Source organism: Rhamphochromis longiceps, linkage group LG1, assembly GCF_057381845.1.
Source record: "Rhamphochromis longiceps isolate RC_006_pf linkage group LG1, R_longiceps_female_GT1.1, whole genome shotgun sequence".
In the NCBI taxonomy this organism is placed as follows: Eukaryota; Metazoa; Chordata; class Actinopteri; order Cichliformes; family Cichlidae; genus Rhamphochromis; species Rhamphochromis longiceps.
This window is the reverse complement of record NC_140557.1, coordinates 20,301,021-20,326,104: the sequence shown is the minus strand read 5'-3', so window position 1 is coordinate 20,326,104 and position 25,084 is coordinate 20,301,021. Positions and strand designations below refer to the sequence as shown.

The following is a 25,084-nucleotide window of genomic DNA, read 5'->3' as shown; positions in this document are numbered from 1 at the left end:
ATTAATAGAGTGCCTAATGATACAATTTATTTTTGTATCCCATGAATAGACAACAATGGTTCATCCCAAAGAAAAAAGGTCCGGTACAAGGACCGGACTGAAAATGAATGAAAAAATCCAACAAAACATTGAAGATCCAAAAGGGTGTGACGTTTTCTGATCATGACCACTTTAAAAAATGATGAGAGAGTCCTTCAAAGCAAAATATAAAAAACATGAAGGGTGACTCCAAACATTTGGACAGTCCTGCATATCTTTTCTGTTTTGTGTGAAACATTATGATGTGCTATAGAGCAAGTCCTGCCCTCTCTTTGAAAAACAAAGGCTAGTCTATGTTTTTGATTTTAATAGTCTGTATATGAGACACTTGGGGATATGAAATTTGGTTTTATTGCAAGACACAGAGACAAATTACAGCTTGGTGAATGTCAAATTTTAAAAAGAAAAAAAAATAAAGAAATTTTATTAGTTTTGGCATGTATTATTTACTTGGTGTTTACTTAATGGCTCAAGAGACAGAGACATGACATAAGTCACAGATATTAGATAATGAATAAAAGAAAAAAAGAAGGTAAAAAGTTACAGAGAAGGATGAGAGAGATAGAAAGGCAAAGGAAGAGAGGAAGACAGAAAGCAGCTCTGAGCTGTTCACTTGTACTTAGGGAGCACATTTACTTTCCATTGATTTCCAATGCTTTAGTCAATTTCCCGTCACTTTTTATTGCAACTTCATGTGATCTCTGTTTAGCTGCTTGCAGGAAGAAGGAGAAAGTTCCAGAGTCTATAAGACAACTCCTGCAGACCCTTTTGGGGTTTTTTCATGTGCTTTGTTTTTTGCATATAAAGAAAAAAAAAAGGCATCAGGCACTAGTTATTATTCAGTACACATCAACTATAAAAAAAGACAACCAGTTTAAAGATTTTATTGTGCGCATAACAAAATCGTCAGTGTAAGAAAGCAAATACAGTAAAAGAAGATATTCAAATGAACTGAAGATTAGACCAGATGAAACTCATATATCTATACATTAAATACACAACAGACACAGAATCTTATAAGGCTTTAGGAAAGAAAGAAAAAAAAAAAAAACAAGAAAAAAAAGTTTTGCTGCTTCTCTTTAACTTAGTTGCAATTCGGGGCTTCTTTTGCGAATATTTTCTCTGTACACAGCATGCAGGTTTGATTCGTATTCCATTTGTTTCTTTCAGTCTCCCACATCTTTCATTGCTTTTCTTTAATGCAAATATCTCATTCACCTAGTTTTTATTTTGGTCTTTTTTTTTTATGTCGTCTTCCATTAGAGAGCATTGCCTGCTGAATATTTGGTTTTGAAATAGCGCAACTCGAAACAAAGGGCAGTTTTTTCTCCCAGCACATCTGCTTGCAAAGGAGACAGAGCCTTAACACCTGGAAGTAATAAAAGACCAACACTGTGTGAGAAAATAAGGTAGGATTATTGTTCTGTGTGAGGAAGAGATTAGGTTCAGAGAAAAGACAGGGAGGCATGCGGCTACACTTTCACCTCAAACAACGGGACTAGAAAGTAGTCACTGATTAAAACTGAAATGAGGGGAGAAAGAACATCTGAAAATGAAGCACGCTTTCATGCCGAGACAACACGCAGAAAGCTTTATCTTAAATGGAAATAAAATAGACTGGAATATTCCAAAGCTGCTGCAGTACTATTACTCAGTTACAATGTCATTATCTTACCACAGCTTAAAATGATACTAGCAGAGAGAAAGCTGTGTTCCATTGTCCCAAATATGATGAGACTCATTTGTTTCATTTTCCCTTTCCCCCTCTCTTCTGTATTGAAGATGTTGTGAATTTGTCTTCTTTCTTTTCTCCCAACCCAATCAGCCTGTAATTTTATCATAGAAAATGGGAATCCCCAGGACGTTATCTTACTTTTCATCAATACTGTCCTAATTGACTTCCTTTGAGAAGGATATTTATTATAAATATCTTACAAAAATGAACATTTCTCACTGTGTCTTCTAAAGAACAGTCGAATGAATCCAGACTGAAATGAATTTCTAATTATTTGCAAGCCAAGACGAAGGAAAAGACAAAGCAAGCAGGAGGCATTCCTTTGCTGGTTAATTATTCCGTAGCATCTACACACCTATTTCCACTTGCAGGCCAAGCTCAAACTGCAGGGATGTGATAATCACACAGGGGTAACAATAAATGTGCCTTTTCCCAGATATATGACCTAATAGTTATCCTGCAGAGGGTGAACCGGCCCGGCAACATCCCACATACTCCAAGCAGCCCACAAAACAAAACAGTTCAAACTGGGGGGAAAGAGAGTAAAGGATCGGCACAATCTCTCCATTTCTCATGGCTCTGCCTTATGTTGACTGGAATGACATTAGATGCCAGTGCTTGTTTGTGCTTTAATGACAAGTAAAAGGGGACTGCTGTCTCCATGGCAACAGCCAAGGCTCAATACATCATACCTTATTACAATAGTCAAGCGGGGACGTTTGTATATCAAGGGAAGGGGAGAGGGGAAGAGTGCATTGTGGGAAGATTGCCCAGCATTTATTATATGAGTTTGATAAGTGTAGCATTTAAATGCTGCTCTTATTAATTTCAAGCTGCGGCAGCAGGCAACAGTCCGAAATGGCTTTCCAGTGACCTTGGCTTGGTACGTTGAGAGTGTCGTGTCTCTAGGAGGAAGACGGAGAGACAGATAAAGAGACCAAAAGATGGGCTTTATTTGCTTTAGTGAGTGTTGGGGTTAGCGATGGGCTTCAGGCAGAATGCTGCGGATTAATTGGGTAATGATTCACAATTGTAAGAATTCTAGCACAGCGTACATTCAAATGTAAAAGTCAAGCTACAAGGACTTCGGTGTGTGGCTCATGTTACTATGTAAGTTGTGTTTTTATAAACTAATGAAAGGTCAGCCACCTAAGTGCCAGAACACAGTAAAGCTGTCTATGTTCATACTGCCCTAACATGAAGTACACACACTCTTTCAATGTCGTTTGAACCTTTTAAATATTTGTGAGCATTACAACTCCAACATGTTATTATAACAGCTGCTGAATTTACACAAAGCCAAAATATTCAACTCAGATGATAACCCGTCTGGAGTGATTGCCATTCAAATGCCTTTCTGTAGAATAACGCTCATGCTTGTTCTTATGGCTGTCGTTGCCCCTTAGTCCTGTGGGAACAATGAGCTTTTCAGTCATTTAAAAAAGAGGCATCTATAATTATGGAATATTAATCATGGGATAATCACAGGACAAAAATATATGGCGAAGAGAACAGTGTCATTCCTATTTGTACGTAATCAATGTTTAATATTTAACACTCAACAAGCTCTCATGCTGAAGGCTTTAATGAGGACTTGTCTCCACGTAAGTCCCTCTTCAACATTTTCAGCTCTTTCTCCAATTGACATTTACTGACCTCCCGCAGAGGACAGACGTGGGGCAGACTGTTCCTCCCACTGGATCTGCTAGAATCTCTGAAATGTGTTCATGGCGGGGGGTTTCTTGAAAAAGGGTTAAATTGTTAATGGCGCATGACTTGTTGGATTTTGCTAGATGCCTGCTGATTAAATTTTAATTTAATTAGCATGCGTCTTATTAAATTGTGAGCCTGCGAAACACCAGTTTGCCTGACCTTTCTTTTAAAACTTCTTTATCACAAGAATTGACACGAGTAATGAATGCACAAGAAAAGCTGTTCTGAATGTTCAAATTATCATGCTCATGAGTACCACTGAGACACGGGCCAGCGTATAATTCATGCAAAAATACTGACTTTCAGCCAACATTCTTGCTTTATGAATACAAACCGCAATGTATTTTTTATGAGCTGGAAGAAAGACAGAAAAGCAAGTTCATTGCTTGGTAGGTGTCCAGCTCCACTAACGTATGCCTAGCTACTGGAGTAATTACTAAACTTTTGTTTTGCCTATGTATTATTCAGTAGATACAGTATGTATATGTGAGATGTGGTGTGAAGTAGATGTGGCCCGGGCCATTTTCAGTGGTGGTAGTGTGCCCTCCCTCTCACTGAGAGGAGCTCTCATACTGACTGAGGGCTGTCTCAGGCATCTACAGCACACCTGGTCTCCATTATCTCTCCATTTCACAGGCTCGCACCCCCTAACAGGGCAGCCTGGGAATGGGCCTGGCTCTTTCATCTTCCCATCATTATAGCAGCCAGCTCAGGGTCAGGGCCCAGTCTGACAGGCATTCCAGCGGCAATACAGTACAACTGACTTTGGTTAACAACAAAAAAAAAACAAAAACCCAAAACCAAACCAAAGCCAAAGAAATATTAATGACAAATCTCAAAGCAATTATTACATTAGGAATTCTCCTCAGAGTTGACACTTTCTTCCCAGTGATTCGTGAAATGTGACGCTGCATCTCAAAGCGTTGCTTTTCTTTCACCCGTGCCTTGAACACAAGCTTCCTTTGTGGTCAGTGCACTCTGTCTCACCGGAGCACACACACACATACAGAGTTGTTCTACTATTTGCTGACAAACACAACGGAAAGACTACAGGATCCTGTTATTTCCCTTTCCTTTTCTCTAGCAAACCCTTCAATATAAAAGCAGTGTGTACAAGTGTGTGGTGACATCATGCTGAGTGTTAGGTTTACTCTATTGCTTTAACACTCTTAAATCTTGTCCGCAGAGGGACATTTGAAGACAGATCAAGGAGAAGCCAAATTCTTTTCCTTCAGCTATTTAACTGTTAAAAGGATTTAACAGACCCCCTCAGACAATCTGTGAAACACATTTATGGAGAAAGAATACACCACCTGATGGTTCAGGTCTGACATGGTCCACCCATTATCATTTTGCATATGAGAACAAAATGAGGTGTGATAATTGATCTCTCATGTACTCCGGCTCACTCTCTCACGATACTATCGCGGCAGCTTTGTTTCGAGACGAAAACACTTTCAGGCAGAACTCACCCGAAGCCTTCTTAATGCATCATCACTTTGAGGTTACAGAAATGACACTACAAGAAGCACTTTGAAGTAAAGTAAAATTATCCCTTATTTCTGCCCCAACTAATGATTTATTAACATGTAAGGGGGAAAAGGGTGGAGGGGGGACAAGGGAAGGCAAAGGGCAGACGAAGGATAGAGCAGGACGAACGCATTCCCAGCACATATTCTCTTCATTACCAGTTGGGGGGCGGGAGCCGATCATTCAATTACTGGCTGCCGTCACAGGCTAATATTCCTGCCTGTCAGGGCCCATTCGGGCTCAGTTTTGGTCAAAGTCCTTCTGATGGACCTCATTTCCCATTAAACAGAACCAGAAGGTGCTGTGAAAATGGCGACACCTGATCCTGTGTTCAGGAATGGGAAATGATTCAGAAATGCCTAGAGCCTGCCAAGACACCCTCCACACCTACCCCATCATGAATCCTAAGGGGTTTGAATGCCAGCAAGTTTGTAGGCCACTGACTAAACCATGACAGGTGGGGGTCAACACTGATGTGTATGCTGTGTAGTAGACAGTCTTTTTTTCCTGGGGTGTACAGTGTGATATAAACATATAACAACCTATTTTTAATATAGAATTACCCCCTTTTTCAACGAAAATTAGAAAAATAGCTACTTTTACATTTTGTATTGCATTTCATTTCGCTTTGATATTCACTCATTTTATCTGGTAAGTCAGGCTGAATGAGTCTGACCTGTCCTCAAGGCTGTAGTTTAATTTGTCTTTGACACTGATATCTAAGAAGACAACGTCACAAGGCAGAGGTACACATCGGAGGTGGAAAACCAGAAAGGGCTGTAGGTGTGTGAGGATTATGTGGCTGGTTTTCAGGGTTTAAATTCTAAAATTCTTGTTCGCCACCGTTAACTCTTATTTCACCTGACTGCCTGTCAGGGGTTAACCCTTGACAGTGTCAGTGCAGACTGCTCATGTGTAAAACAGCTCAGCTTTGGTAGGTCTTCCATAGGCTTAGCTGTAAATGTCCACGGCCTGCTGTTGACACACTTAAATTTGCTACTTTAATGCGGTTTACACTTGCTTTCATGTTGAAAAACTTCCTACAGCCTTTGGCATTTCTTGTCAAATTTTTCCTCACATCCTATAATGCCAGTATAAAGTTTAATGTAATTTCAGGATCTTTGTGAACACTGTAAAAGGACATATTGTCCTGTTTTAGGGTGGAATGTGGGATGATCCTCACTTGGTGAGCTTTTTTTCTTTTCTAATTTAAAACAATGCATGAGTTGACGCAGCATAACCACAGCTTTTAAAGTCATTTCTGACATGAATCACCCAACATTTGTTCCATCTACTGCCTGGAAAGGTTGAAAGGTGATACTGAAGAGCTTTGGAAACCCCAGCAAGCTATTATTCCAACAAAGCAAGAACTTGGACCTCAGCATGGTAACACCACCCAGCTTGGGTCAGAGTATACAATTTGAGCCTGTGATATTCTATCCAGTGGAGCAGTGATTGTCTTCTGTGCTACAAAAGAGAACATTTCTGTGGTATGTCAGGGGCTATTTGGGATGTTGCATGTAAAAGGCTGAATCGTCTAAAGAGACAAATGACTCTAGGAAGCTGTCAGCTGCACCTTGGACTGAAATGACTGAGTCAGTGAGGTGCATTGAGAATGATAATTAAATATGGGGCCAAAGATTGGCAAGGTGGCCCCTGTACCTTAGGGCCAGACGAGAGTGGGTTTCCGAGCTCACATTGCCCAGGGCCTATGTTAGAATCAGGCGCTAACCCAATTTCACACTGTGTGACTGGGCCTGGCCTATTTCAATGCAGCAACTGAGTGTGAGTGCCATCTGGTCCAGGCCTGTGAAGGAAATGGCCTTGCTTTTCACACTGATCGGATTAGGGTGTTTTTAATTCATTCGAGATGTGCCCTTGCGTGTTAATTGGCTCAACATGGCCAATGAATCGCGCCTGTTGCTGCTACAGGATGTCCCCGTCTTTTAACTTACGTTAGAGGTTTGATTCTCCACAGAATTTATTTCCCCCCCCAAGTAAGAGGCAGGTTTTTAACAGTGTTTTTGAGAATATGTTTAATTTATAAAATATTATGCAATTTAGTTCTGTCTGAGCAATATAACAGTTCAGAGGTAAATGTGAAATATTATTTGTTAATTATGGAAACATGTTACAAAAAGTACTTGACCTTCTACAGTGTTGCCTAAAATTACATTTAACACAGTTTGCATTGAACTAAAGTAGCTGCATTTTACAGTTTCAAGGTCAGAATCCCAAGAATGAACTCCTGACAGTCTTAAATAAGCTGCTTTGAGATCCTCTTCAGAAGAACCTGCACTAACCATCCACACAGCCTAACCATTGCCATTTGGTTCTAGTGTAAATATATTATACTAGAACTACAGACTCACTAAGCTGGACAGCTTAAAACAGATCAGTTCACAGATGTAATTTAGCTCAGTAGAATTTCTTGCTATTATCTATCACTGGCAGGTATTTCCTGGCTGGATGCTTCAACTCAGTGTGATGCCTTAAATTCATTGCCAAGGTGGCAAAATTTGCATAAAAATATGAAACTGTTTCCATCCGAGTCTGCTCTGATTTGCTCATCAAACAGTCGTTGATGAGCACAATGCTAGTAGCAATCCACTGTTCACTACTGACTTAAAAAAAAAAAAAAAAAAAAAAAAAAAAGGTCTTTCAGTGAATGAATGGATTTTTTATTATTTTTATTTTATTTTAGTGTTCATGAAAAACACTTTATGCACATTTGTCAGAGCCTTTGTCATGAAGACACTATTTCAGGAATACACATGCAAATTCTGATGAATAATTAATTGATAGATATAATTTAAAAACAGTTTTCTCTTGCATTTATTCTTATTACTTACAGAGCATCTCAGAAACATTTCTGGGCTTGATTGGCTGATCACATTAGCAGCACAGAGCCACCTCTAATTAGGAAGAAGTTCACAGTTGAAACTTAACACGCACTAATTAGGTTGGAGCACTAACAATCTCGACAGCAAGTCTTAATATAATGCGTGGGCACCCTGATTTTCAGTGGCTTAAGTAATCTGACAAGATCACTCAAAATATAAATTAATTAAAAACTGGAAAGATATAAGAATTATAACTCAGATAATTTTAGAGCTACGGTCAGAAATGCCTTACTGTTAGGTGTGGCTGTGTGCAGGCAGGAATAGGACCCAAGGTGCAGACTCCGGAGACGGACGTGAACTCAAAAAGGCTTTACTTTGGTACTCAAAAATATAACATAACTGAAAAAACTCAAAACAAACTTAAACTGGAGGAATGACAGAACACACAGCTAGGAAAACGGTAGATCGCGACACAGACACAGAGAAACACTGGGCTTAAATACACAGAGGGAGCAATCAGGGAATGGGTAACAGGAGGGAAACACAGCTGGGGCAAATCAGGCCTAACGAGACAAGAGGAAGCAAAACCAGACACATTAACATCAGACATGGACTTTCAAAGTAAAACAGGAAACACATAACACAGACTGAACAAAGACACAGACTCACATGCAGGCACTACAAAGGGAACAGAGACGTGGGAACAGGGCAGACACAAACACTGAGTGGACACGGGGATATAGGAACTTAGGATACACATAGACGCGAACTAGACAAGGGGATGCAGGTGATAGGGGAGACAGAGCAACTAAAGAAGACAGAGACATAAGCCATAAGACAGAACTCAAAGAAACCAAAAACTAGGAAGTATAAATAATATCAAAAACTCAAAAACCCTGGGTCAACGACCCAGGCATCCTAACACTTACTGACTGCTACATGTTGACCTAACACATGCGTGGCGGCTCACAAGTGTTGCTTATCATTGTAGCGCCTTTGTTTCTGTTGGCTGAGAATTTAGCTTTCCCGAAACAGTAGAGCTTGTCTGTGTCTTCTTTGGGAATGTCCCAATTTCCCAGGCTTCCTGAAGTATCCCCGCCGAGCGAACAAGTTTCTGTACTGTGCCTTAAAAAAAATCATTGTTGCAGAAATTGAAAAGGGAAGAGAAATTTATTTTTTATTTGTTGGGTAGGTAAATAAGCTGCAATGCTGTGAATATTAACCGCCTAATCTAAATCTGGTTGTTTGTGTGATATAACAAATGTCAGCTCTTGTATCCACGGCTCATATGCTGATACAGAATATTCACAAGTATTCTTAGTGGGCCTAGTCTTGCACAATGTGTTTGCTCTCAAGACTCATAAAAGCACAGGACTCAGTTGTACCGCCTGGAAACAAGTTAAAAGTTCAAACAGTTGAACTTTTGTTGAAAGTAGTCCAAGCTAACACGGGGAAAGGGAAAAGGCTGAAAATTAAATGGTTCAAAAGGTGCAAGAGATTAAAAAGGAGGATGGGAAACTGTATAAAGCTACAACTTTAACAGGATAAAAGACAATATAGTACAGATACTGGGTCAGAAAATATACTGTGTATTATGTGGCAAAATTAGGAAAAACATCATTAAAAAAAAGCTGAAAACGTGACGAAATGCAGAAATGTGCATAAGATGTTGAAGAGGTTATTATTTGATAAGTTTATCTATTATAGAGAGCTATAATAATTAATTCATGAATAATGCTTACAACAAGGCAACCTCCTCTCTTTCTTTTCTCATCTTTCCTAAGCCCCTCCCACCAGATAATCACCCACAGACACTCCTGACTTTTATCTTTACACACATGGATTCATACTTAACTCTGAAGGCACATATGTTACTTTATGTGTAGACTTTTTTTTCCTTTTTACTACTCACCTGATCTGGTCAGACAAGATGTGTGATTGGCCAAAGTCTGCGATCCAGGAGTGTAGTTCCCCTCCAGACCAATTACCATTCAAAACAAAAACGCACTATATAGAACACTATAATTTAAAACGCTGCTGTGCTGGCTAGCTACTCCACGAGAGAATGGCTGAAAAACAAACTGTTGCATAGTTGACGTCCACAGGTTCGCATCCATTTTGCTCACATGAAAACGTTTCAGAGAAGGCGCCTGTTTTAGTCAGTAGAGAGTAAAATGACTCAATATTTGCAGAACTAAAATTAAATTCATAAAGAAAATGTATGTTGTATTAAGAATAAGGCTTTATTTCACAATTGAGTGTTAAACCTATAGTGAAACTCTTTTAATGTGTCCACTTGACTATAATGTTGTGTATATGAGCATCAGCATAATGGCAAAGCCTCAGATGTTGCACCTTTGTATCTTTGCCTACTGCCTTGTAAAACTATGCATAATAAAACTGCAGTGATATGTAGAAACATCTGATTAATGTCATAGGCCTGTTAACAGTATTTCAGTCACTTCATTCATCAACATCAGTGACAAACCATTCACTGATGCCTTTCACTGTAGTTTGTGCTAAACGCAGTGTTTTTGTACATGTAATCAATGAATACAGACACGGTCTTGAATAATCAGGCCACATGTTATCTTAATGACCTTCTAGTACCATATTACCCCATTAGAGCACTTCGCTCTCAGACTGCTGGCTTACTTGTGGTTCCTAGAGTATTTAAAAGTAGAATGAGAGGCAGAGCCTTCAGCTTTCAGGCCCCTCTTCTATGGAACCAGCTTGCAGTTGGGATTCGGCAGACAGACAGCATCTCTACTTTTAAGATTAGGCTTAAAACGTAACTATATGCTTTGTCAGAAAGGAAAGGCTGGATCAGGTGACCCTGAATCCTCCCTCGGTTAAACTGCAATAGGTCTAGGCTGCTGGGGGATTCCCATGACACATTGAATGTTTCTTTATAAGCCACCCGCCCCTCCTTGAGCCTGGTTCTGCTGGAGGTTTCTTCCTGTTAAAAGGGAGTTTTCCCTTCCTACTGTCACTAAAGTGCTTGCTCATAGGGGTCCTCTGATTGTTGGCATTTTCTCTGAATACATACATTTTGTATTGCGTTTATTATTGTACTATTATTATGAGTTACTGTGATTTGGCACTATATAAATTGTGAATGAGTGGCTGAACAGAAATATTAATCGTTAACTCTTTTTGATGATGCTCATTACTGCAAATATGAATATGAGAATACATTTGAGGTTCTTTTGTTGCTGGTCAAGGTCTGTAAATTCAGTTCTATTTATATGGCGCCAAATCACAACAGCCGCTTAAAGCTGCATTGTAAGGTAAAGACCCTATGGTAATAGTACAATAATAAACAGAATACAACATGTAAAAAACAAAAGGCTTCTTCAGTAAATATATTGGGCAGTCCTTTGTTTCTGGTTTGATTCATTGAGTGTCTATTAGTTTGCTAAGAGCACAAATATGGTACAAAGGTCACAAAAAGAAAAATACTATGAAAGACTCTCCAGCTACTGCAGAATACTCCTGTCTCTCAGTATTGTATAAATTTTGCATTTGAAGTTCATTTCTCCTAATGTTTGGGATTTTTTTGTGGATTTATCCTTTAGGGTTAGATGGCACTTTTAAATCAGTAACATCCACCCACACGCACACACAGTTATTGAAATAACTGAAACTTTGGTCGTTTGGTGTAAAAGGGATCAAAAGGAGATGATTATGTTTTAATGAAATTCATACAAATATCTAATCCATATGGTCTCTTAAACAACAAAAAATCTGTATTTTAAGGGATGCATAAATCTTTTCAGTACACAAGAGAAAATGAAAATTGTTTGCAACCTTGTGCCGAGGTCTGCCGAACAGCAGTCCGCTGAAAGCAAAGCAATCAAACCCCACAACAATCAGAAAGGAGACCAAACGAGTGCGTTTTTATGCTCATACTTTTTTAATGTATCACAATGAGCAAGAAACATACTTGATGAAATATTTTCAAAGGAGTATATTCAATTACCATCTACAATCAACTTAACTAGGACAACAAGTTTTTGTGACAAAAGTTTCTTTAAAAGTCTGAAGTTCCATGTGGTTGTATGTATGTTAGTTTCCATGTAATTTGGTACAGTTTGGAAATCTTCATATAATTACAGTAACAAAAAAGCTAACAAGACTACAGTATAGAAAAGACATCAAGAACAACATTTTTGGTTTAACTTGCTCTTTTTTGTACATTGCAAGGCTGTTTTTTTCTACCCTCAGATGGGCTGCCTGGAGCCACAGAGCCATGCTTATGAGGCTCGAAGGAGGAGTAATTCAAGGAAACAAAAAGAAAAAAACAAACAAAAAAGAAAAAAAAAAAAAAAGGATAAAAAAACATTGTGGCACCAGAAGTCACAAAAGGAACAGAGAGCTCCAAGTAACAGTTCATCTTTGAAGTTGGAGCAAATGGTTGTTTGGTTGTTAGTTTGGTTGTTAATTTTGGTTAATATGCTTTTTTTTTTTCTTTTTCTTAGTGTAACTGCCTCTTTAAGAATGACAGCTTTGAGAACCCATCCCCTCTCTGTGTTGTTCATTTCTCTGTTTAGATAATGTAACCAACAGAGAGAGGGGTGAGCCGCCATTTGACTGGAGAGCTTTACTTGTCAACTGCAGACAAGCACGAGGAAATGAAACGGGTAGCAACATGAACTGGAAGATATGAAGCAAGCATCTCTGTCCATCCTGTCCTGAAATTTGGAAAATGTCCATCAAAGAGCAGAAGCGGAGGCAGAGCTGGAGAAATAAAGGACAGACAGAAAGGAGAAAGAGGCAGCTGGAGCCACTTAAGTTCAGTTTCCTCTAAAGACTTTCCTCTGTGTATGACACACGTCCATTGGTTCCAGAGTCCATTCGCATTACAGAGTTGTCAGTAATCAAATAAGGAGGTGGTTTTTAAAGCTGTTTTGAGCCTGGCTTTGGCTCCCATGCCCAGTTTTGTGTGCCCAGAGCCTCTCTTGTCCTCCTAACAAGATCTCCAAAGCTTCCCAGAGTCCTTTATCATTTCTTTTTATTCCTTCTTCATCTCAAAAAACAAACAAACAAATAAAAGAAAACAAACAGTTGATGTCTTGGTTTTAAATATATCTATATCTGTATACAGGTACACTTTCGTTTTCACAGTGGGCAAAAGATGACCTCTACAGCAAGACCTTGTCTTTATCCCTCTCTTGTAATTGTCCATTAAAATCAAGTATCCCAAATGTAAGGAGGTGGATCCCTGTATCCACAATAGCATTGTGTGCCGCAATAAAATATACACTTATCCGGGGCACGTTTTTTTTTCCTTTGTGTTTCAACTGCATAAAGCTTTGGCCACATTCATATATTCAATCAAAGTAAAAACTGCTCAGTGCTTCGGTATCATCGTTCTCATTTCCAATCGTTATCTTTTAAATTCGATTTTCTGAATTTCAGTTATTCACAATCCAGCTTCGTGGTTCAGCTTGTTTTGGTGAGTAACATATAACCAAAAAATAATAATAATTAAAGGCAAAGAAGAAAAAAAAAATTGAATTGATGCTGGCTCTTATGACACGCACGCACATACACGCGCACAAACGTACAACGCACACTTACATAAACACACAAACCCATACAGAGTACATGCTGGCTGAATCTAATGTGAAGACCTCAACTGTGTCTTCCACAAAAGAGCCCAAAAGATTACACTTTGGGGAAAAAAAAAGCAAAAAGTATCATTGAGACAATGAATATAAAGTGGCCAGGTCATAATTTTCGTTTTTGTCTCTCAATTTCAGCAATTCAATTTAAAGCTAGTGTTAATTTATGATAAAAAGTAATACACGGAAAATAAAATAAAATACTTCTAAGAAAATAATACATGTCTGAGATTATCTAAAAAATAAAATAAAGCAAACATATTTTGAGGAAAAACTGTACAACTTAAGGATTGGGGTTTTTTTCAACACGAGAAAGCACAAGTGAACAGTATTTCAGGGAACTGGACTTGAGACGTAGCAAGCTTGCAGACCAGATCTACTGACTTTCAACAGCATGCTGTAGTATTAACACCAAATACCATTTCTCTACAAGATGTAGCATTTTTAAACACCTTTGAGATTGTGCCTTTTTAGTCATTAGGGCAAAATATATTGACTATACAATAGTGGCCAAAAAAGTAGTTCTCCACAAATTTAAATATGTCTTGGTTTTGGTTTAAAAAAAAAAAAAGACAAATTAAAATGATGATATCATAAGGGAGAAAGGCGTGGTACCTACGCACATCCATTTCCATTGCAACAAAACGAAGTAAGTGACTTCTTTGGACATGAAAGCATCCTAACAATTTGAAAACAAGAGACATCTTCAAAAATAACCTCCTACTTTTTCCAGACATAATGCTTTGGAATGAAGATGTCTCTACCTGTAATCTATGTGTGGAAGTGGCACCCTGCAGACACATGCAACAAGTGACTGAGCGACAGCACCTCAGCAAAACGGCCGTTATTCCCCTCTGAGACTAGTTGTAGGTCGACTGGTATAAATGTTACTAAACCTATGAGACGCATCAGTACCAGATGTATTATATACATTTTTTGGTAACCACTATTACTTGCTTAACAAGTGAGCAACAACCTTGACTGGATGGAGGGATTTTCAGCAACGTTCCATGCCAGCACAAAATGACATATGGGGGTCGCTTTCTTCAGCAACCAATGATGCAAAAAATGTACACAACAGTTTACAGTCACTTCAAAAATGAGGAAAAAATAGATTGTGACAATTAAAAGCAATCAAATGAAACAGGATCAGTCCTTGCTTAAGAAAAATCCATTGTGATATTTGGAATGCACTGTTCTTTACAAACGTTATAGATCATTGGCTTTAAACATTGGTCTATTCAAAAAAAAAAAGAAAATCGGCAAAATGTCCTTTGGAACATATATTCACAGTCTTCAAAGTTCCGTTTTTGCAACAAGAAAAAAAAAAAGGTGTTGCAGAGGCAAGAAATTGGTTTATTGTTTGTTTTAAAGCTTAGCCAAAAGCAAAATGAGCATGCATCTAGGTACTCTTTTTTTTTTTTCCTCAAAATTCTACATTAGCAGCAAAACGTATGTCCTTGAAGACCAGACCTTATACATTTTCTTAAAAAAATTGACATTTGAATGTGACAAAAGTCAAACAAAGATTAATAACCTCTATCTTACAAACTGCAATGGCTCTGTAACGGTGCTACTCCACAATGCAAGGACAAGGGCCCTTTTTGGTTTTTGGTATTTACGTAAAAAAGCCACCTGTTTGCTTGCAAAGAAGCAAAATCGGCAACTCTGATGCGTACTCCTTTATCTTTTAAAACTTTGTTTCTTTCCTCTAAAAACAGCAACAAATTCTCAAGTATAAAGAACCCTCTTTTCTCATCTTTATGCACCAATGGTGAAAGTGTTTAGTCTTTGGATTTTCTTTTTGTCTTAAAGCGTGAGAATTATTATTAGTATTCTTTTTTCATTTTCACTTATGACAAAAAAAAGGTAAAAAAAAAAAAAGACCGTAGCCACACTACATGAAGAACAAAAGACCTGCTTTGTATACATATCTACAAACACAGGAGAGCGAGAGAGAAAAATAAGTGCCGAGAGAGGAAAACGAAGAGTGAAAAATAGGAGTCAGACAGTGATAAGTGCACAAAGGTAACACAAAAATTAAATTAAATAAAACTTTCAATATTTCACCCATTATCTTTTTCATTTTGGTTAGAGCAATACCAACCAAATCATAAAATTTAAATAATGCTAAAAGAGGATCCTGCCTTGTCAGGAGGGGCATTTGGGTTCATGTTTCCCAAGAAGTTAAGAATAAGACAGAAATAAAGTTTCGATAAATTACCTGTCCATAATCTAGACTATCGGAATGACCAAGACAACATCAAATGAAGTGTCATAAAATTGGACAATACAAAAGCTAAATGTACATAAAGGTTTTTTTTCCTCCAACCTACCATACTGTTTAAATTCGTTTCCAATGCAACATTCTACTTAACACCAAAAATGCTTGTATCTATCATAAATACAGAAGGCTGATTCTTTTTTTTCTTTTTTCTTTTTTAATTAAAACTATTCATCGCCCGTTATCACGTCTGCAATGCTTTCCTTGTATGGGATCATCGGGACTGTAACTTCCCCACTTTGAAAGGATTTCTGATATTGAAATCAGCAAATCGTTTGACCCTATTTGAATGCCCAGAAACAATGCCTTATCAAAATTTAATTCAACTTAAACTTTCTATTAGTAAATCAAGTTCAGAAAGAAAACAATAATAATGCTCATCTCCTGTTGGAAACACAAGGTGAAAACATGAATTTCTGTAACAGAAAAACATCTGTGAGCTGTTGACCTGAGAATAAAATAGACATTACATTATTCTTTCACTTTTGCAAGCCATTGGTATCTGAATGCTTAAATAGCAAGAAAACTGATAGACTATTCTCCCATACAGTACATACTGGCTTTTTGTGGCTGTGCTATTAAGTAGAAATTATTACAAAACAAAGGGACAGCTCGTTGACTTGCATTTCTTCAAAAGGGTTCTTGGGCCATCTGTCAACTTTGAGGCAGTCCATTGCCATACAGTACAGCATTCCTCCACCATTACCCAAAACGTAACTGCAGCGATCTTTTTCTGTTCTCACATATTAGTATGCCTGTACACAGATTAGCCACGACATTAAAAACACTGACAGCTGATTAAAAAAAAGAAATTGTTCACCTCGTTACAGTGTGATGCTGGGAAACCTTGGCATTCATGCGGATGGTATTTTGACCAACCGCACAGCAGGATTAAGGAACACGACAAAGAACCTAAGGCGTTAACCTGGCCTTCAACCTCCCCCAACCTCAACGCAATCCCAGTCTGCAGCCGACATCCCAGTACCAGAAACCACGGGACACACCGAAGGGTCAAGTGTCCATGCCCTGATGGGTCATAAACTATTTTGCTGGCACAATGGGGCATACACAATTTAATGCAGGTGGTTTTAATGTTGTGGCTGATCGGTGCGTTTCGGTTGAGTTAAAACAAAAACAAAAGAAAAACAAAGAAATACAAAAATGAAAACCAGCATGTTGATATGGGAAAACAATCCACTAACATTAAAATTTTTGGTTACAAGCTTTGGAATTGCAGTTAGTCTTTACACATCTTTTTCTGAAATTGGTTTGTATACTTTTAATGTATTTTTAACATTGCTGCTTTTTATGGGTTTTTTTAATTTTTGGATTTTTTTTTTTTGTCTTTTAGGGAGTTTTTTTTAAATATCGTCCATCACTGAAAGCTCTTTTACAATCTGATGGAGTCTGTTCCTACACTAGCAAGATTACTACTACAACTATTACTGTCTTTGACAAAGCCAGGCTGCTGCGGCTCCTCCGCCGTCCTGCCCAGCCTGTTTGCTGACTTCTGACTGCTGTCAGAGTCAGACTCGTCGGTAAAGACGTCTGTTGGTATCGAGGTCTGAACTCCTGAGGTGCTCAATGAACTTGAGGTAACCGTTGAAGGTGAGGACACTGGAGGAAAAGAGGAGGAAGAAGAGGAGGGACTAGCATTGGGCTTCCCAGCTAAAGCTCTGGGGAAAGGGGCCTGGGGCCAGGGTTTTCCGGCAGCTGTGGTGTTGAGTTGGGTAGTAGAGGAGGAGCACAAAGATGAGGAGACAGCAGAAGATGGCATGGTGGCTGATGTTGTTGGCGGGGGAGGAGGGCTGCTGATGGGATGAGTGGCAGACTGCGAGGTAGATGCGGTGTTAGGATTGGGGAAGCAGGCTGAAGAGTGAGGTAATAAACTAGTAGCGTGCTCTTTGGCATTTCTGACCGATCTCTTGATTGTTCTGTGTTTGTGCAATGCCGATTCCAGGTGTTGACTGAGTGCTTTCTCCCCATCCAACGTAGTGTCACAAGCCAGGCAGTCATAGAGACTTCCAGCCCCTACACCTACGCCACCGGGGACACGCAGCAACATCTCTTGCAGGTTTGCCACAGACTGACCGAAAAAGCAGTTCGATTTAAGGTGGGTAATAGCCGCTTCTTCCTTGGTGAAAACAGCTTGACACTTGCGGCATGCCAGTTTATACTGCACCTTGGGGACGATATACTGGTCTAGATGGGTGTCCACAGGTTTGCCATCCATCTCATTCTGCTCGGAGGGTACTGTAGTATGAGAAGAGGAGGAGGAGGACGAGGAGGAAGAGGACGAGGAGGAAGTGGGAGGTTCACTTTGTGGATTGCCCTTTTGCTCCTCTGATTTCGCTGGATCTTTGGCAGAATCTTTGCGATCCCCCAAGGTTTGAGGGGGAACTGAAGTTTGGCTCGCCTTGGGTTGCTGGATCTGCTGAAGCTGCCGCTGCTGCTGCTGTAGTGCCTCCTGCAAGCTCTGCTGATATTGCTGGTAATGCTGCAGTAGGGACCCTGGAGACAGGCCCATCAGTGCTTGTGACAATGCTGGGTTGTAAGGGAAGAGACTTTCCATACCATACATTGGTTGCAGGTAGCCCCCTTGTAGAGCCCCAGGAATCTGAGGGGTATAATATGGGGAAAAGCCAGGCATGAAGTAGGGTAGAAACTGGTTTGTGAGGAGAGCTGTGGGATCTGATGCTAAAGCAGCCTGGAGGGCCTGAAGCTGGGCAGGATCTACCACATACTCCATTCCAGGTGTGGGCATAGAAGTGGCAGGAACAGCTGTTTCAGGTTTCTCCTTTTTGGCGCTGGCAGCAGAAGTGGAAGGGGCGGGGGTGCTTCCAGTTGATGATGGAGTTGAGGGCTTCTCTGTCTTTTCCTTTTCCTTGGCCTTCTCCTTCTCTTTTACTCTCTCAGCATCTCGTTCTTTGGGGGGTTCAGGTCGCGACTGACTGGTTGAGGACGTGGAATTGGAGGTGGAGTTTGAGTGGGAAGTAGACGTGTTGGTCTGGGCTGGGCTGGATGCGGTGAGAGACGATGAGGAGGGAGGCTTGTTGGGCAATCCAGACGTGGGGAGGCTAGGTGAGGGAACACTGGCACCAGGCATGTTCAGGAGGTTTGAAGGTTTTGGAGGAGTTAAAGCTGCAAATGTGTCAAATACAGACAAGAAAATAAGACTTAATAGGTTTTCATTTCATGGTAGTGCAGTGCCTTTTTAAAAGATTATTCAGCTGTAACAAAACTAATTAATTAAACAATACTGAAAGGTGATACAAAAGAGGCAAACGTTTATTTTTATGTGAATCATAAAAAGCTTTGTGAAATGACTACAAATATCACAAAATCAAAGCCTTGTACTTTGTGGTATTTTCTGGTCTAAAGCTTAAGTGTTAGCATTTGAGACAGGTTGGGTACATAATAGCACAACAATAGCAACAATGGCAAAGGTCATTAAATTATGTCAGATATATTTGCATCAGTGTTAATGAATATATGTGGCAGATGGATTCATAGTTAGATCTGATGCCTGGAAATACACAGTACTTCCTGTAGCAATGGATGATCATTTATTAAACTAGTTTAGTTGAGAAAACCCATCTGCAACTCTAAACCTGAAATGTTAGTAGTGAAAAAATGCCAAATAGTGACGTACCTGAATTAGATGAGTTAAAGCTGGGAAGAGAGGGGCTGCCAACCCCTGGTAAAAGGACAGGTGGGATACCTTGCAGGTTTGGATAGGCCGACTGGAGATTTAAAGCCTGCATTGCAGGGTTATCAAACATCCCCTGCTGCTGCATGGCCTGTTGCTGCGCCAATCCTAAAACTTCATTGGCCTTCTTAATGCGGTCCATTTCTTGCTGGGCCATAAGTTGGCGGACAGTAGCTGGGTCAAAGTACTCTTTCTCTTTATCGATCTGGCTGCCAATAGTATCCTTCACCTTAGAGATGTGTTGCTGGGAGAAAATGTGATCGCGAACAGAGAGGCGAGCGCTATATTTAACACCACACAAAGTGCACTCAGTCTTCGGCCCCTCGTAAGACGTCTGATTTATTCCGAAGTGCTTGGCCATATTGAGCTTTGCCTTTTTCTCCTTCGCGCGAGCATTTTGAAACCACACCTGAACCACTCTCTTTGGAAGTCCAATATCATTGCCAAGTACCTCGCATTCCAGCATGGTAGGTGTCCTGTAGTCGTTAAAACAGGATTTTAACACTTTCAGCTGGAGGTTAGTCATCTGGGTTCGGAAGCGCTTTTGGCCAGGTCTATCTCCACCTTCAAGGCTCCTGCTACCAGAGGCTCCAGGACTTGGTGAGCAGGGGTCAGCCAGACTGGACGTCTCACTGTGGTCAATCATATTTTCATTTTCATAGTCCTTAGCATAATAGCTTGTTGCAGGGCTCACTAGTCCCGAGGACATCTGGTCATCATTTTCAAGGATGGGAGCTGTGCCCCCAGACTTAGACAGGTAATCGCCACTATTTTGGCTGTGCTTTGCATCAGCACTGTCATTATCAGCATTAGCCTCATCACCTGTGGTTGTGTCTGTAATGGCTGTATTCACAGAAGAGCAGTCATCATTATCGAGTTTGCTCTGATCAAAGTTCAGGTTCATAGAGGACATTGTGGCACTCTCAAAGTCTTCCATTCCTTCAACTTTGATGGACGAAGGGCTCAGTAGACCCCTTGGAGACAAGTCCAAGCCTTTGTTCATGGGTGACATGGAGGAGCTTTGTCCATCACTGTTTGTAGTAGGGGGTAGCTGGGAGTAACCTGATGTATCAAGAACATCCATTTTTATTTGCATGTTCTCCTGCTCAGGTAACATACCGCTGAGAGTTAAATTATATCCAGCACGTTTGGCTTCATGCCAGTGACGAGAGCGAATGTGTGCTTCAAGGGCAGTCTTTGCTTTAAAAAGAGCTCGACAAAAAGGACACCTACGATGAGCTTGGGCTGGCCCAACAGCTCTAAACTGGCCTTTTCTCTCTCTGGCTCTGGTATTCTGGAACCACACTTGCACAACTCTCTTTTTCAAACCCACCTCAACAGCAATGTGGTCAAGCATTTTACGCGTAGGATTAGAATCTAATAAATACTTCTGATATAAGATCTCTAGCTGTTCAGGTGTGATGGTGGTTCTAAGCCTCTTGTCTCGCTGTGGCTCTTCTCCACTATTTGTGCTATCGTTTTCTCCTGGACTAGTGCTAGCTTTCTCCTCTAACTTCCTTTTCAGGGAGTTCATAGTGGAGGTTGGGGTGGACGGAGAGGTGGCAGAGCTGCTTGGAATTTGTGGCATCCCAGAGATTAGCTGGGTTGCCAGGAGAGGATTGCTAGGATCAAAAAGCATGAAAGACATGTCAATTGGACGGTCGAGGAACTGCGGGTGGATGAATTGATTTTGCACAGAAAGGAAGTGTAATTGCTGGTGTTCCTGCCAGTGCTCAAAGGAGGGGAAGCCAATTTTGCACTGCTCACACTGGTATGGGATCATCTGCTGTGCCAGTTGTTGTGTGGCAGAGGTCAAGTGTGGATTGAGGCCCATGTGAGAGCTTTGTGATGAAGGCTGGCTTGTCTGTGAGGCTGACAGACCACTCTGCTGTTGCTGCTGAGAAAAGGAAGGAGTTGAATGCTTGGAGGGCTTAGAAACATTTTGGATCTTCTCTTCTCTCTGTGGTCTCTGGTGTTGTACCTCAGATTGAGGTTGGTGCACAATTTCCTGCTTAATGGAGGTTTGGTTTTCTCGCGGATCAGCGGTTATTTCTGGTAACTGCTTGGGCTTCTCATCATAGAGGTTTGAGGTGGTTGCTGGTGATGCCTCCTCTTTCTCGGTGGAAGGGAGGTGTGAGAATGCTGAAGTCGTGGGTGGAAGTGGGCAGAGACTCGAAGAGGAGGGCATTGGGGTGTGACAGGAAGACCCAGAGGGAGTGTAACATTCATGGGAAAAATCCATTGAATCCTCATTTTGGCTGTCATACTGTCCATCCTCATCTTCATCTTTGTAACACAGCTTCTTTTGGTGTTTTATTAGATCAAATATACGCTGGAAAACGAGACTACATTTCTTGCACTGGTAGTTCAGGTTAGATGTGCGAATGTATCGGTCGTTTGACAGTTCTCTTCTTTCACCATCTTTCCCTCCATCACCTTGATTTTCATAATTCTTCCTTGCTTTCTGACGCGCATTTTGGAACCACACAACAATAACACGGGTGGGGAGGCTCAAAAGGTTTGAGAGCTGTTCAAATTCATCATCTTTAGGATAAGCATTGGCATCAAAGAAATCTTGCAGAACTCTTAGCTGGTAGTCAGTAAACCTAGTCCTGGATGATCTCTTGCTTCCATAGTATTCGTGTTTCTGAGGTTCAGGAGAAGGAGGTTTGGAATCAATTTTAGTGTCTTCCAGAGTTGTTGTTGGTGGATTGTTGAAATTGTAAGGCGAGTCTTTATTGCGCTGCCTTTCTTTGAAAAGGGTGTTTCTGAACCAGTGCTTTATCACTTTTTGTGGAAGCCCTGACTTGTCTGCCATCTCTTTGATCTGGTCCTCATTTGGTGAATTGTTGATATCAAAGTACTGTCGTAGGACCCTAAGCTGGTCGTCGGTGATGCGTGTCCGTGGTCTCTTGTTCTGCTGCAGCATGGCTGGTGTCAGTTGCTGTTGGTAGAGTTGGGCCAGGTCTGAGGCCAGGCTTGGCTCAACAGACGGCAACTGGGGAGGCAACTGAGTAGGCAGGGACTGAAGAGACATGGGCTGCATCATAAGTGGGGAGAAGAGCGGCAAATCCATTGGCATGGGTATTTGTGTCATTGGAACTGGTGCCTGTGGAGGTGGCACGGTTGGAGGTGTGAGTGAGGCATTAGACACAGGTATATTTGGGGTGGGAGCTCTTTGGGGTGGAGGAGGAGGTGGGGGTGGAGGAGGGGGAGGTGGTGGAGCTGGAGCAGCCTCTGGTGTAGGCGGTCTCAGTGGGTAGAGCTTATCATAATGTTCTCTGTATTCCTTGGCAAACCTCTCAAGGGATCGGAATGGAAAGAAAGCCTGGTGGATATGCTCCTGGTGACTCTTCAGAATCAGTATGTTTGAAAACAGCTTGCCACAGGCTTCACATTCCAGCTTCTCCAATCCCCCAATGGGATCTATGACTCTTGTTATTCCACCTGGACCACTTGATCCAGTAGGTCCAGCTGTCTTTTTCTGAGCTTTCTGTTTATTTTCATTGTACTGAATTACTAACTCAAACCCAAAATTTTCCAGCAGGGCTTTAGTTGCATTTCCTCGAGCATCTGAAGCAATCCTTGGTGGAGGCAAGCCAGTATCATGGTTTATGTTTATTGAAATATGCTGACTCTCCCTTTCTTTTGGCCTGCTGTCTGCAGAATCCTTATTTACATAGTCCCCATTTTTTTCGCTTGCATGCCTCTCCCTTTGTATTTCTCTGTCCTTGTCATTCTGAGAGGAGGGAGGTTTCTGCTTTAATTCAGCTTGTTGGAGGAGTGATGCACTCTGTTGCAGCAACGCCATTTGGCTCTGAACCTGCAAGTGTGATTGTTGTTGCTGCTGCTGCTGTTGCTGCTGCTGCTGCTGTTGTTGCTGTTGTTGCTGCTGCTGTTGCTGCTGAAGGTGGTGGTGCATCAATTGCTGCTGCAAGCAACTCTGTTGGGCTGAGTTTTTAAGATCTTCAAGCAAAGAGCTGGGGGATCCAGCTAAGCCAAGTGCTGAGCTGCTGATGCTGATCTCAGGATTTAGCTGAAATTCTGCTCCAGGGATGTAGAAAGGAAACAGCAACTGCTGCTGCTGCAGAGGCAGAAGTGCATCAGTTGTCATTGGGAAGTGCTGCAGAAGTGCTGGGTTGAACAGCTGCGACTGTAGAAGAGCAGCTTGCTGCTGGAGCTCTTGTTGAAGCTGTGCTTGAGCTTGGGCTTGAGCCTGAGCCAATTGCTGTTGCTGCTGAAGCTGTTGCTGTTGCCCCCTTGCAGAGAGAATGTCTGAAAATTTGGACTTTTTCACTTCGTGGTTCTCAGATGGTGAGGAGTGGCAGCTCACTGAGGAATTCCCCTGGTTTTCAGTGTTGTGAGTCTGGCTTGTGTGGTTTCCTCCTAGAATATTCTGGGCTGCCTGACTCCCAGAAGAGCTGTGGTTGGTGGAGCTAGTGTTTGAGTTGCTGGCTGGGCTTGGACTTGATGTTGATGTGCTCATGCCGGATCCTCCACTGCTTAAACCAGTTGCGCTTGCAGAGCTAGTGATCCCCCCTGCTGCCTCAAGTTTGGCTGCCCTAGCTTTGGTCTGGTGTAGAACAGAGCGCATGTGGATTTCCAAAGTTGAACTCTGGCTATATGCCACATTACAAGTGCTGCACTTGAATGGCTTGTTGTCAGGGCTGCTGGTAGGCTCAGGTTGACCAGTAGTAGACTCCTGAAGAGCCCTCTTCACCTTGTGTAGGTGGGAGACAGAGTTGTAATGAACCAGAAGGATGTTCTTCTGTGTAAAAGACTCTTTGCATACAGTGCATTTAAAAGGACGAGATGGATCCAGGAATTTCTCCATCGTAAAGTTTGGGCCCTTTCTGAATGGCAATGCACGTTTAGGTTCAGATCCAGAATCTTCCTGCAGTGAGCCAGAGTCACTGCCTGTCGGGCTTTGTTTTTCCTCTGGATCACTTTCATCTCCATCTTTGTCATCCTCTCCCAGACTTCCATGTTCTTCACCAAGGCTTGGATCACCCATTGCCATAATGTCACCATTCATCAATAATCCCCCATACAGCTGCTGGATGTCAGCTTCACTCAGTTCCAGGTGGCTGGTTTCTAAATGCTTCTTCAGCGCCTGTAGTGTTCTGAAGCTTCGCTGGCAAAGACAGCACATGGTGGCTGCCCTGATCACATGATATTGTGAATGGAGTTGTAATTTCTCCACAGTCTTGAAGGCCAGACTACACTGGTTGCAGCGGTACTTGTAGACATGCCGATCTGAAACAGGCAACTGGTGCCTTTTGTTGTGAACCTCATTGAAGTGCATTTGTAGGGAGTTAGAGGTCTTGAACAATTGATTACAGCCTTTCTTCCAGCACAGGAATCCTGTGGCATCCTCCCGTTCTGATTGTTGATCTTCCAGAGGTGACTTGCGAGCTTCAGCTATTTCAGTAGGGAGTGACACCCCTTTTTCTGGATCAGCATCTGATGCATCTGTGAATAAATAAGTCAAGAGAAGATAGCCATTCATCAGATTCTACATTTGCTGAGTGGAATTTTTCCAGTAATATCAATAAAGGACATTCAGTGTGTTAGTGGCATGGAAAGGTGCCAAAAAAACAAACA

At 41.2% G+C, this 25,084-nt stretch overlaps 1 protein-coding gene across 4 annotated transcripts in view; it reads right to left on the bottom strand.

The window, feature by feature from the left end:
- Window positions 1-14,042: 14,042 nt before the first annotated feature.
- zfhx3b (zinc finger homeobox 3b) overlaps window positions 14,043-25,084 on the bottom strand; it is a 137,760-nt gene continuing 126,718 nt past the window's right edge. For all 4 annotated transcript variants that reach the window (XM_085401986.1, XM_085402009.1, XM_085401993.1 and 1 more), the window contains exons 10-11: window positions 19,424-24,952; window positions 14,043-18,912 (exon numbers count right to left, since the gene is read on the bottom strand). In XM_085401986.1, the coding sequence (XP_085258112.1) occupies window positions 17,162-18,912; window positions 19,424-24,952 (7,280 nt within the window). In that variant the 3' untranslated portion in view covers window positions 14,043-17,161. The remainder of the gene's footprint in view (window positions 18,913-19,423; window positions 24,953-25,084) is intronic.